The sequence below is a fragment of the Pantherophis guttatus genome, chromosome 5, assembly GCF_059756535.1.
Source record: "Pantherophis guttatus breed Tessera chromosome 5, ASM5975653v1, whole genome shotgun sequence".
NCBI classification, from domain to species: Eukaryota; Metazoa; Chordata; class Lepidosauria; order Squamata; family Colubridae; genus Pantherophis; species Pantherophis guttatus.
This window is the reverse complement of record NC_142067.1, coordinates 39,630,099-39,643,888: the sequence shown is the minus strand read 5'-3', so window position 1 is coordinate 39,643,888 and position 13,790 is coordinate 39,630,099. Positions and strand designations below refer to the sequence as shown.

Sequence of the window (13,790 nt, the reverse complement as noted above, 5' to 3'; positions counted from 1 at the left end):
GGTTAAGATAAGACTCCCTATCTAAGATAAGATAAGATTTTGGAATATTCGGGCAACTCTTTATGGACATTTTACTCCAAATTAATGTTTTATGGATTTGCTTATAGATAGCGGATAGGATATGGGGTAAGAGATACCTGTTATAGGGATATAACAGTTATATACTGTTATATACAGATATCTTATAGGGAGTAAATAATTATTACATTTGTTTATACTGGTGATGAAGTCTGGAAATAACTTCTTTATAATATTTCTCTTCTTTTTCTTTATTACATTCTTTTTCTTTTTTTTTCTGCATGTTTTCTTCTTTATTATTGTTTTCCCCTGCTCTAAATTTAGTTTGTATTTTTTTTACTATTGTAATTAAAATTATTAATAAAATATATTTTAAGAATTCTGCCAGGGGAAGAGTTTAGCAGGAAGATAGCAGGCTATAATGATTCTTTGGAAGCTGTTATTTCTGTCCAAAAGGTGTTACAAAGTACTGATTGGAAAGGTGCACTTTCCATATACACTGTTTTCTTGTTTTTGAGAAAAGATTCTACATGAAGTGGACAGATCCTATGCCCTAGCAATAACATTGCTATGGGCACTACCAATGTGCCACACTTGAAAATAAAAAGGCTAAATCTAGGATCAGATGGAAAACATTCCTTCCATATCAGTACATATAAATCTGACATTAGCTAGCATTATTATTATTATTATTGTCATTATCAATTATCCAAATAAAAGAATATAAAACATATAAAAAGATAATACTCAGAAGTATAGTATGTGATGATGTGTTTTAATCACAGCAACAACGAAGTTAGTCAAAGTGCTGGGAGGGCAAGCAGAATCAGAAAGTACAATAGAAACTTGTCTAATAAAGGTCTGATATTCAATTCTGTCATAGAGCAACAAAATAAGACAATTCCACATGTCTGTATAGAAATTACAGTGCAGCATAGGAATAAGGGAAACTAAGGAGAATAGTTTCAGTCTTCTCTGAATCACAAGAACCAACCTATTTGGCTAAGGGGATTTTGGAGTAGGTGCCCAGTTAAGAGTGTTGACGGTTGCACATTATCCTGGGGTTGAAAGAAGTTCTTCCTGAAGCTGAAGAAGATAAGACTTCAACATTTGGCTGCTACATGTTTGGCCTTGGCTCCCGGCTGAAGATAGTGGAGGATTATATCATGCAGATATAATCCTATAGGATAGTTACCCGTGTTTTCCCGAAAATAAGACCCTGTCTTATATTTTTTTGAACCTTGAAATAAGTGTTTGGCCTTATTGCCATGTACTCAAAAGCTTTATTATCAGAGGATGTCTTATTTTGGGGGAAACAGGGTAATAAGGGACCTTTGAACCAATATTGGGGTATATATAAATGTGCATTAAAGCTTTTGTGACTTTATTAATTTACACACAGACAGACCCAGTACAAGGAATTTCCTTATGCAGTTTTCCATAGACTTTGAATGAATGTGAGAAGTTACAGGAACTACAGACCGCTAGACATATGATAGAGTCAAATCTATCTGCCATAAAGGAAACAAAAAGGAATGATGATGAAATAAAATCTCTAATGCAGAAACAAAATCATTATATATTATGTAATTAACATGGCAATTTGAAGGGTGGCAGTCATGTATGCACATACAAAAAGCGTAGTGAAATAGTTCTTACATTAGTACATCCTCCACTAAAGTATGAAGAGAGCTGGGGTTTCGTATCAATTTATCTAAGAAGCTGACAATGTCTGTGAACTTTGGCCGATGGCTTCTTTCCTTTTGCCAACAATGAAGCATTAGTTGATGGAGGGCAGCCGGGCAGCCCATTGGAGCTGGAAGCCTATATCCTTCTTCAATGGACAGAATGACCTATGTAGAAAGTGGGAGAGAAGATTTATTTATTTAATTATTTGTATCCTGCCCATCTCGCCAAAGCATAGGGACATTGAATGAAATGCAGTGTAAAACATTAAAACAATAAATAAGGATCTTAAATTTAAAATTCAGTTAAAATAAAACCAAGCAGGATAGAGAGGGAGGGAGCAAAATGCACCCAGGGAGGAGGTGGGGTATTTTCTACCCCATTATTCAATTCCAAAGTGCCACACCCCCATTGGGATCCCAGACTAGTTAGCACATGGGTGTCAAACTCAATTTCATTGAGGGCCACATCAGGATTATGTTTGACCTGGGGGCTGGGTGGGTGTGGTCAGCTCAACATCACTCGTGCTGGAAGGATCCATTGTCTCCAGTGAAGGTGAGACCAGGGAGAGTGCCAAAGCCTTGTCCTCCAGAGGAGCCTTGCCGTCCCTCTCAGGCCACACAGAGGACCCCTGGACGGTGGCGCAGACTGTCCTGAGCCCTAGGCTGCGGAAGACAAGCACTCATCCTGGCTCTTGAGCTCCATGGCACTAAGACCCCACAGCCCAGCGTAGCCCTGCTTCCTAGAGGAGGTGCCCGGCTGTGCTTACCTCCTCCTCGCCGCTGCTGCTACTGTGCTTACTCTCCTTGGCCAGGTTGCTCATGGTGTGTGCAGGAGGGCAAAGTGTGTGAGTCAGAGGGAGGCCCACTCCCTCTCCATGCATGGAAACCAAGCATTGTAACCAAAGCATCCTCAGCAATAGGATGGGAGACCACCAGGAGAGATCAGGAGGAGGGGACAAGGGGATGGCAAAAGGGCAGCAGGGCTGCTGGTGGCCAAGTGCTAAGGCAGGACCTTCCTTCCTTCCTTCCTTCCTTCCTTCCTTCCTTCCTTCCTTCCTTCCTTCCTTCCTTCCTTCCTTCCTTCCTTCCTTCCTTCCTTCCTTCCTTCCTTTTCTTCTTTTTCCTTCCCTCTTCATTCTCCTTTCTTCTTCCTTTCCCTTTTTCCTTCTTTTTCCTTCCTCGGTCTCTTCCCAACTTTCCTTCTTTTTCTTTCTTCTTTCCCTTTCTCCTTTCCTGTCCCTTCTTGGATGCTCAAATGCAAAAGGGGAAACATTTCTCCTTTTGTTTTGTTTTGATTTTAGTTTGTTTTGCTAACCCTCTGCCAGCGAAAATGGAGGTTGGTGGGGCTGCGTGTGCTCCCCAGCCCCATTTTTGGCCTGGATGGCCTGCAACCCGGGATGGCCATGCAGGCTCCGTTTTCACTGACAGAGGGCTGCAGGAGGCCATCCAGGCCGAAAATGGGCCTGGGGGGGCGCACGCAGCCCCCAACCTCCATTTTCGCTGGCAGAGGTACCACAGGCCAGTCCTTCACTGTTTCTAGGGTGGCCCCACCGGCCAGATATAAGCACCCTGTGGGTTGGATTTGAGTTTGACACCCCTGAGTTAACACAACTATATCTTCAAGGCCTTTCAAAAGCAGGTGCGGTGGGAGTAGATCTGACTTTGGGGAACAAGGCATATATCATGGTCCTACTCCGAATTTCCCCTTAACTGTAACCGTATAAAGTCATTCAGCCAGCTTTCCTGCCTTACATTTGTTAAACCAAAACAAACTACACCAGAATTTTTGGCAAGGGTTCTCAAACTTTAGGTCACCTATGGCTTAATAATATTTTTAAACTTGATCAAGCTTGCTCGGACAAAGTGAGAGTGCTGTCAAAATTCTGAGATTTGCTCCTCATTTGCAGTTGATAATTGTCATGCCAGAATATTGGAGAAACACTGTGAAGTATAGATTAAAATTTAATTATTAAAAATAAGTGGTATATTTCTTTCTTGCCCTCAATTTTATTTATGGTGTATGAAAATCAAACAAATTCATTTATCATTTAGGGGTAGCACAATGTTTGAGAACCATTTGCTTATGGCTAGGCACAAAAAGGAAACTGCTGATGTATATTATATGCTATGGGTAGTCCTTGGATTAGGACCATTCATTCAGTCACTTTTAAAGTTGCAACGGTGCTGAACTACTGGTACTTATGACAGGTCCTTGTAGTTCTGATGAACACAGCATCCCCATAGTCAAATAATGATTTTCAATTATAAGCAAATGCAATTGGGAAGCCAATAGGAAATTGAAAGTTTTAGTTGCATGTGGTTCTCACCTATCAGTGGCAAGTGGAAGTACTGGAACTGCAGATGTTAAGCGATGCAGTCTCATGGTATTGTGTTTTACAATCCCCACATGCTAAATAATCATGCTAAAAGAGATTGCAGTAGAAATGGACAATGAACAAGAGTTTCACTTCTATCATGAAACTTTTGCTTGGCTTCAATTATGTTTCTCCCCAGGTATTAATCTTTGATGTCAATGCTAAGAATACTAAATAATTTGCCTATAGAAATAGAATTTTAATGGTACTTATTCAATGGCAATTTTAATCAAATTAGTTGCAGTTAATAGTGATAAGTGGGGAATCAATTTTTATTTTCCACTTTCTAGTAGTATGTTGTAATAACAATGATTCCTATGCATGTTTAGTCTGAAGCCAGGTGTCATGGTCCCGTTGGAGCTCGAGTCTGAGAAGGAGGAGGAGGAGATGGAGCTGGGGCCAGCACAGAGGAATGGTGCAGTCCCTATGGCTCAGGAGGAATGACCTGAGACCAAGGATGAGGCACTCCCAGGTCCATTGGGCCTCAGAAGAGTAGGCAGAGAGGAAGAGAGGGCTCAGGCTGATCAAGGAAGGGGGAGGAGACAGAAAGGGCAGGTAGTGGAGCAGAGGAGTGGTGGAGCTCTGGAGATGAGCAAATACCTCTCCTGCCCGATCCATAAGTGCGAAGAATGGAGAGATGGCAGAGTCAGCGAAGGGTGACCCAACTACTCAGGAGAAGAGGCTTTTGCCAGGAACAAGTGTTTGTTTTCGGATTGGACTCCCTCAGCTGTGACTCAGACTGCTTTGTTCCAAAGATTGTTTTTGCCTTATTTTGAGGACTGTTCTTGGCTTGCCCTAGCCCTGAAGATTCTCCGTTCAGACCTGCCTTGCCTTGGACCCCGTCTTATTTCAAGAAGTGCTCTTGGCCTTTTGGTTTGAACTGTGCCCTTGTTTGCGAACTGTGCTTGTCTGTTGTTTCACTGTGCCCCTTTGGAAAACTGTTCCTTGTCTTGGACCTTTGCTTGCTCTGAGCCCTGCCCTTGCTTTCTGTCTAGACTTTTGCTTTGTAGACTGGTCGGGTAATTTATGGGCTGTTATTTGGGGGACTGAGGGTGGAGCCTGGCCGGTCAGTGGAGGGTCAATTGTTTAATCCTTTCCAGGAGAAATAAAAGACTCTCGGGAGGCCTGCCTAGTCTTGCCCACCTGGATCATAACATCAAATCTTATTCAGTAGGACTTATTACTAGGTGTGCTCCTGATGATTGTAGATTTTTTTTTCTTTTCAATAAGCAATGGAATAAATGCATCCTGAAAACAATAATCTGTAATAACCAGTTAAAACTTACATCCTGATTAGACATCTCCCAATACGGTCTTTCTCCATATGACATTACTTCCCACATAACAATGCCATAACTCCATGCATCGCTTGCAGAAGAAAATTTCCTGTAGGCTATAGCTTCAGGAGCTGTCCATCTTATTGGTATTTTTCCACCCTGAAAATATATATTGAAAAATTCTCAGTATTTAAAACTAATGAAAAATACTCCTCACTGAATAATCCTACAAACATATTAAAATAAATGAAATTCATAATTGATGTCAGAAATATTCTTATACAGTAATTCATGTATTAACATAATATTCCTTATATAATAGTGTATCATAACTGAAAACTAAATTTAGTTCTTTAAGGCATTTAATATTGTTAACCATATTCAGGCTGAGTAGATGGCAAATGATTGTCTTCACTTTGATCATGAATTAAATTTATTTATTTATTATTTTATTATTATTTTATTAATTTAATTTATATACCGCCCTTCTCCCAAAGGGACTCAGGGCGGTTTACAGCCAGCATAAAACCCACAAATATAAAATTTAAAAAACAGTCTAAAAATATTAAATAGTTTGGCCCATAATTAAAATAAACAACCCAATTTAAATAATTTAGGAAGAATAAAATTTAAAGATTAGGCCAGCCTGGCTTGTTGAAATAAGAGCATCTTAAGGGCCCGGTGGAAGGTGCGCAAGTTAGGGTTAGGGTTAGGGTTAGGGTTAAAGTGCCGTCATTACTGTTTTCTTTGAAAGTTTATATTCAAAGTATGATGCAGAATATCCTTCTGAAATAAAGTTTGTTCTCAAATCTATATATATAAAAGCGAAAACCATTCATGCATTAATCACGAAATCTCCAGATTTCTAGGTGCTCAATAAGAAAGGATTTTTCGAAATGGCCATCAGAGCATTAGTAGTCCCTATATTATTATAACACATTCTGATGCTAATTATTTAGATGTTCTATTCCCCCTCCCAACTTGAAAATAACTCTGGAGAAAATGGGATAGCATAGGACAGGCTTCTGTGGGGCAAGCCTCATGGAGAGAAGGGGCTAGAAAGCCTGAGGGAGAGAAGGGGATAGGATAGGAGACGTTTCCGTGGGGCAAGGCTGAGGGAGAGAAGGGGATAGGAGAGGATCTATGGGGCCAAGCCTAAGGGAGAGAAGGGGAGAGGTTGATCGTAACTACTCATTAATTTTCAAACTCTGTCGATTTATCAAGCCAATCACATAGTTTCGCAGCGGAGCATGGGTATTCAGCTAGTACTATATATTTATCTAAAATGTATTGTGGCTCATCTGTACTTTGTAGTTATTATTTTCATAACATGTCTTCTACTTTTGCAAATATTGTTCTAAAATATGCACATTGGTTAAATTCAAATCTAAACCATTTCTGCTTATAAATCATGTTTGCTAAACAAAGATTGCAAATGTTATTAACACAATGTAATACATTAGTTTTCATGTAATTTGTTGTAAAATCTCCAATGGTACATTATATTAGTTATTTTGTTTAACAGTAATAAAAATAGCATTTTTGTTATCTTAAATATTAATGTATTTATCAAAGAATAAGATTTGAATCCAAATCCAGCTAGCTGTCAAAATGTACTCTGGTCTATTAAAGTTTGTAATGTAATATATTTGCTGGTCACAATTCTGTTAAGTAAATAAGTGCTCTGTGTTTTTTCTCTTTCAATTCATTTTTTTAAAATGTTTTTTGAATTTATTTCATTAATGTTCACAATTCTTCCAGTGCAGCAGAACAAAAAAAGCGGCTAGTCATATGGTCTCATAAGAACATTGGCACAGTTTAAATATCTATGATAGATATAACAGAAAATAGCTAAAACTGGGAAAAGAATTTTTATGGGCACAAGCTAAATAAAAAGACATTGTTTATTATTATTACTTATAGCCAGCATTATCTGAAGTTTCTTTAGATCTCAGTGCTCTTGCCTTTTGTTTTTATATGCCTTTTTTCCATTCCTGAATTTTTCCCATTTCTCAAAATCTACAGTAAATTCTAATTCATATATTTCTTTATTTTTTAAATAGAAGCATTGCACCAGTATCCTTGCTTCTAAATTAATTCTGATACCTTTGCCAATTAAATAAAAAAACTGAAATGAGATCAAGAGACTCTAAAATAGACAAAACTAATAGTATAAAGGCATTTAATTGCTTGCAAAGTTCTAAAATCTCCATACTAACACCAACAATATAATAATCAAATAATGGAGCATTGCATGATATGCTTTTTAATACCCCTTTGTGAAGGCTTCTGTTTGAGGCATACATTCTTCCCCATTGCCAGTTATGTTACTCCACATGTAGTTTTCTAACTTAGTTTTGAGGGTAAGTTTAAACTTTTAATTCAAAATCCTAACAAGCAATTTACTTTTTCTTTCTTTTTTATTGCATACCAAATTTATTTATTTATTTATTTATTTATTTATTTATTTATTTATTTATTTATTTATTTATTTATTTATTTATTTATTTATTTATTTATTTATTTATTTATTGGTTCGATTTACAGTATATGCCACCTTTCTCCGGAGACTCAGGGCTGCTTACAATGCGTTAAGCAATAGCCTTCATACTTTTGTATATACCTGCTTAGTAGTACTCTTGTAGAGTAAAACAATAGAAATGAAAATTACAAACATTCATTTAGAGAATTCCATAAAAATACATCTATATATGGCACACCCAAGCACTATAGTGTAGGATAATCTCCTATTATACTCATAACGGCTAACATTTTATTTTTAGTATTTCATAGATGATGTTGCTTTTGTAAGCCCATAGGATGAACAGGAATGGAAAATTTCATTACTCAATTACTTTTTGTAAAGTATATTTTTACGAAAAAAACCTGTTATCATTTTTTTACATACATATGCTAAGTAAAAACATGAAACTAAGTAATATCTATTCATGAATAATAGAAGGATATATTTGTTTCTGCAGTTAAAATAATATTTATAGCGTTTGATGAAACTAGTAAAACAACTTCAGCCCTTCTGTGCTTTTCTTTCTGATAACATGGCTATAAATAAAATTATATTTATTAAAATTTGTTGTTTACAGGTGCTCTATCATCAAATTAAAATAAATATGCCTTTCTACTAATACGAAACTTACAGTATATATCAGATCATCCAAAAAGGTAACTTTCCTCATAGGCTGATTATCTAAGGCAAAGCAGTTTTTCTCATCTTCAACCATGTTGCAGCTGAACATCATTTCTTAAATTTATAATGAGTTTAGGGAAATGCAAATTTCAGTTTTCTGTATAATATAGCAGTAATTGTACTAGTCTAGCTATAGCACTAGAAACTGTGTTTTCATTTGCTGTTTCCTGGGTTTTTCTTGATTTTTCAACTAGAAAGATAAGGCGTCGCTGTAGGCTACCACAATGATTCAATTCACAATGAATTCAGGCATCACTCTAACCCAAAATGTGATAATTGGGTTTGGGTTCACATGTACAAATTGATCCAATTTAGAACTCAATGTCTGCCCAGTGTTACTTATTCAACAACTACAAAAGCAGACTATGTATTGTTGTGAACAATTAACTCTGCTGTTCAATTGGATCATATATGTACATGAAAATTTTGAGATATACTTACAGGCCTTATGAGTTGGAAACTGAACATATTGCCTGAAGGATAAGTGTAGAAATAAGTCACAGAAAAATGGAACACTGTGCAGCAAACTGTTGGACTTTTTTAGGAGAGAATGTAAGATAAATTATACAAATAATAACAAACTTAAAGCTTGGAATGGAAGGAAGAAGTTCATAAACATAAGATTAATGAGTGACATGGGGTTGGATAAAAACCCGTGAAGGAAACTTTCAAGTTCTTAATCTCTGAAAAAGCAATAATTCTTATAACTATTTTATTATAATGTTGTCTATATAAAACAGTTTGCTAACAATTAGCAAATAGTCTTAATAGTCTTTAATACTATTATTTAAGTATATGATACTGCCTCTCTATTTAAGCTTTTTGGGTGTCATCTGTCCAATTTAGGAAAAGACTACAATTTATAGTGCTTTGTGTCTATGTTTGCTCAATATAGTAAGGAAAAGAAAGAGTTAATGAGATTGTGTCTTTGTATCTGTGTGTGTGTGTATATTCGAAGATTTACCATTGTCTTTTGCCAGTTGCACATGACTTGTTAACCAGAACTTGATCTTTGATATGGTATTCATACCCAAGGAAACTGCTATTTTAGTTTGGAAAACCAGAGGAAGAAATAAGAGTCAGTTTGGTATAGTGGTTAAAGCACTGGACTAGAAACTGGGAAACTCTGAATTCTAGTTTTGCTGTTTGTATGAAACCAACTGGATGATCATAAGTCGTCATTCCGTCCCAGCCCTAGGAAGAAAGCAATGGCAAATCTTGCCAAGACAACTGCATAGAGTTGCCAAGTCAGTTGCCAAGACTGACTTGAGGGCATGTGGGGAAAAAAAGAAAGAAAAAAAGAAAGAAAGAAAGAAAGAAAGAAAGAAAGAGAAAGAGAGAGAGAGAGAGAAAGAGAAAGGAAGGAAGGAAGGAAGGAAGGAAGGAAGAAAGAAAGAAAGAAAGAAAGAAAGAAAGAAAGAAAGAAAGAAAGAAAGAAAGGGAAACTTATAAATTATTCTCTTCTCTGCCTTATCTTTTCTTGGAAAATTTAAAAATCAACAAAAGCTGACAGACTTATAATTGCTTTGCTTTCTGTTTACATCATTCTATAGTTTGTATAAGACATCTTTAAACCAAAATATACGGACAGAGATTAGCACCACTTTTCATACTGTGTGTCAAGTCATTGGATGATTTACATTTAGACCTAGATTATGCTATGGGTGGTGTCCATAAATATCATGAGCCCTATAATTTTGGTACATAAAAATTGCTGTTGGGAATATGATTTGGACTGAGAGAGAGAGCAACCTTATCAGTTTGTCTTGTCAGAATAAGCACATGCTTTCTAGATTTCAAATGCGACCAACAGTTAAAACGTTTGAAAATACCTGCTTTACAAGTTAGCCACCTACTTATTTTGTGTACTTCATTATATTAGCATTAATACAGATTAAAGGATTAACTATAAAATATGAGCAGTATACCCATATCATGGATTTTCTGTAAATATGACATTTATTATTTTTAAAATTAAGTTATATCTTGTGTTTCCCCTAAGGAATATCTCACTCTAGCCTCAAAGCAGCCATGTGAAATAGACTGTTTGAGACATAAAGATTGGTTCAAAATCAGTTAATGAGCTCCATGATGACCTAGAGACTTAAACCTGTTTTTCATTTTGTTACTATTTCTTCAATTTCTTGGAAAGAAGAAAGCTTGAAAAATAATTATGTAGTGACTTTCCTTGGTATAAGCATCTGGAATATTTAATTTATTATAGACTTTCTTTTATGTTCTATTCTTTTAATGTGTGTTAGATACTTAGCCTTAAATTTCCGTACTGAATATCTCAGGCAAATTCTTTTTTTTAAAAAAACAAATGAAAAAAACAAAGACAAAAATATAATAGTTTTTCTATCACGGTGTAACATCACCAAAATATCCATGTATATATACACCAATAATCAGAAAGTAAAAATAGAAAATATTTATAGATTCTTATATACAAATTTACATTTCCAATATTTATTGATTACCATAATTATACCATCATCTATAATTATAATCCAGCATTATCCTTTGTCATTCTCCCATCGTTTCTGGATCAAATCATACCACATGTTCCAACTACTATAAAAATCTGAGTCTCTTTTACCCTTGATCAGTTTTGTAAGTCTATCGGGCACATTTCATGATTTTATAAATTATTTTTGAGTCTGATCCTCATTCTTCCATTCTTGTGCGAATGCCAGTCTCCCTGCAGTGATTATGTGCAGCATCAGATACCCTTTAGTCAATCCCCAACAAAAAGGTTTCCAGTTTCAGTTCCATTCTACAGTGTGTAATTTCAAGCAACCATTGTCTTATTTTCATCCAATATTTAGCTGCCAGGACATGTCCACCATTGGTGGAAGTAAGTTCCATTGCTATGCCCACATTTCCAGCACTGTGAAGATGTCCCGTGAAACATTTTAGCTAATCTTGCTGGAGGTAGGTGCCATCTATAAACCATCTTATAAATATTCTCTTTATAAGAGGATGCCATAGTTAATTTTAAATTTTTAAGCCAAATCTCCTCCCATTTTTGAAAATCCAATGAATAACCCATATTTTGCACCCAGGCAATCATGGTACACTCAAATACACTCAAGGTGGAAGAAAGATCAGGACAGTGATATATCATGGGAAACAAGAATTGGATAAAATATTATTAGGTAATGACAGGAAAGTTTTATCGAGATGCTATTCATACCTATTATCATTGAAAGTGGGGGAGGAAGTCGTTAAAGATCTCAGGCAAATTCTTGTTTGCTCCCTTTATTTGTTTTTAATAGTAAAGTATATATATTCATTTGCAACCATAGGTTTAGCAAAATTCATGCTCAATGCTCCCTATATTTTTTCACTTATTTGTAGAAATACTTGACAAAATACGTTTTTGCTGATGTCCAGAAAAGTTGCAATATGCATGCCTTTAATTGGGCTTTTAACATATTTTAAAATAATGCTATCAGTAATAATCTCCCCCCCTCCCCTTGGTGCTCTGGTTTTTTTTATTTGTCTTCTAAATACTGATACAAACTGCTATAAGGTGCTTTTTAAGTGAGACAACAATATTTTTTGTAGTTCAGGATTTGCAATCTGTAGATTAGGAGCTTCTTTTTGGAGCCCCCAAGCCCTTTCTATTATTGTTATTAATGCTGTTGCTGCTATCAACCTAAACCAATAATTAATGGGCTGTAATTTAAATGTTGATCCAGTGTGAGGTTGGTGGATGTTTTTTCAATATCCCAGTTTAAGCCAAGGAGAGTGATGGGCCCTGAAACACCTCGCTGACTTCCAGGACTTGAACCCGGATTTCCCTGCTCTTAGTCCAGCATCTTACATTAATTAGTCCAGCATTAAATAATCTAGTACATTACATTCATATCTCTCTCCCTCCCTCGCCATCCTATTTAATTTTTGTTGATACAAAAGACATTCCAGAATTGATTTAAAAATAGAAGTAGCATCACTAAAAGAAAAAGAAAATTGTAAGTGCTACCTGTGAGTATGACACAGCCCTGTTTATCACTACTCCACCAACCTGCTTCAACCCAAAATAAAATTCATCCCTTCATCACCAGAAGATTGCACACTTTTCAGTTAAATATATAAATTTTCATCCAGAAGAAGAACAAAGCAATGTTATTCTTGTTTCTAAGATTTCCCAGAAGAGTATTAATGAAATCTTCCTGAATAGTTTTCCTGGTCTTGACATTTAGGTGGGGATGGATACCTCCTTAAAAAAGTATCACCCCAAAGCAAAATTGAAAGATTCTGTTTGAACAACAAAGGGATAAATACAATATACCGTATTTTCCGGCATATAAGACGACTTTTTAACACATGAAAATCTTCTCAAAAGTCAGGGGTCGTCTTATACGCTGGGTGTCGTTCTCCTGTAACCAGGCAGACCAGCCCGAAAGGCTCTGACGAGTCTTAAATGGCTCTGGCGATCCAAGCTCTGACGATCTGCTAATCAGGCAACTCAGCTGGGATCGCCAGCGCCATGTAGAAGAAAAAAACTTTTTCCCTTTCACATGGCTCTGGCGATCCAAGCTCTGACGATCTGCTAATCAGGCAACTCAGCTGGGATCGCCAGAGCCATGTAGAAGGAAAAAAAACTTTTTTCTTTCACATGGCTCTGGCGATCCAAGCTCTGACAATCTGCTAATCAGGCAACTCAGCTGGGATCGCCAGAGCCATGGAGAAGGAAAAAAGTTTTCCCCCTCTAGCTTGCTTACATTAGCTGCTAGTCCCAACGTTTGCCTTGCTTTGCTTGCCTGAATCCATTCCATCAGCAAGCAACTCCCTGCCTGCAATCAAGCAGGCAGGGAGTTGTGGACTTCAACTCCGAGAATTCCTCAGCCAGCAAAACAAAGCTGGCTGAGGAATTTTGGGAGTTGAAGTCTACAAGTCTTAAAGTTGCCAAGGTTGGAGACTCTTGTTCTATTGGGTAAGTTTTTTTCCCCTTTGGGATCTTTAAAAAAAATAGTTAATTGGGGATTTTTTTAGTTGTTCTTTTTTAGACCTAGCCATTTAAAGTTAGGAAGTTTTAAATTTAGCTTTCATATAAAAATAAAAATAAAATAAAATAAAATATTTGTGCAGCTTTCTGAGATTTAGTGTGTTTTTGTAGTGTTTCACTCTAACTACACAAACACACAAAATCTCACAAAGCTGTATGTGGAATTTTGTGTGTGTAAAGTGTGAAAGTTGGGTTTTTGGGCTTTTTGTGGCT

At 36.5% G+C, this 13,790-nt stretch overlaps 1 protein-coding gene across 2 annotated transcripts in view; it reads right to left on the bottom strand.

Annotated features, from left to right (window-relative positions):
- The window catches only part of EPHA6 (EPH receptor A6), a 429,275-nt gene that overhangs the window by 2,991 nt on the left and 412,494 nt on the right, over positions 1 to 13,790 (bottom strand). For both annotated transcript variants that reach the window (XM_034413652.3, XM_034413664.3), the window contains 2 exons: positions 5,368 to 5,517; positions 1,678 to 1,871 (listed from right to left, as the gene is read on the bottom strand). In XM_034413652.3, the coding sequence (XP_034269543.1) occupies positions 1,678 to 1,871; positions 5,368 to 5,517 (344 nt within the window). The remainder of the gene's footprint in view (positions 1 to 1,677; positions 1,872 to 5,367; positions 5,518 to 13,790) is intronic.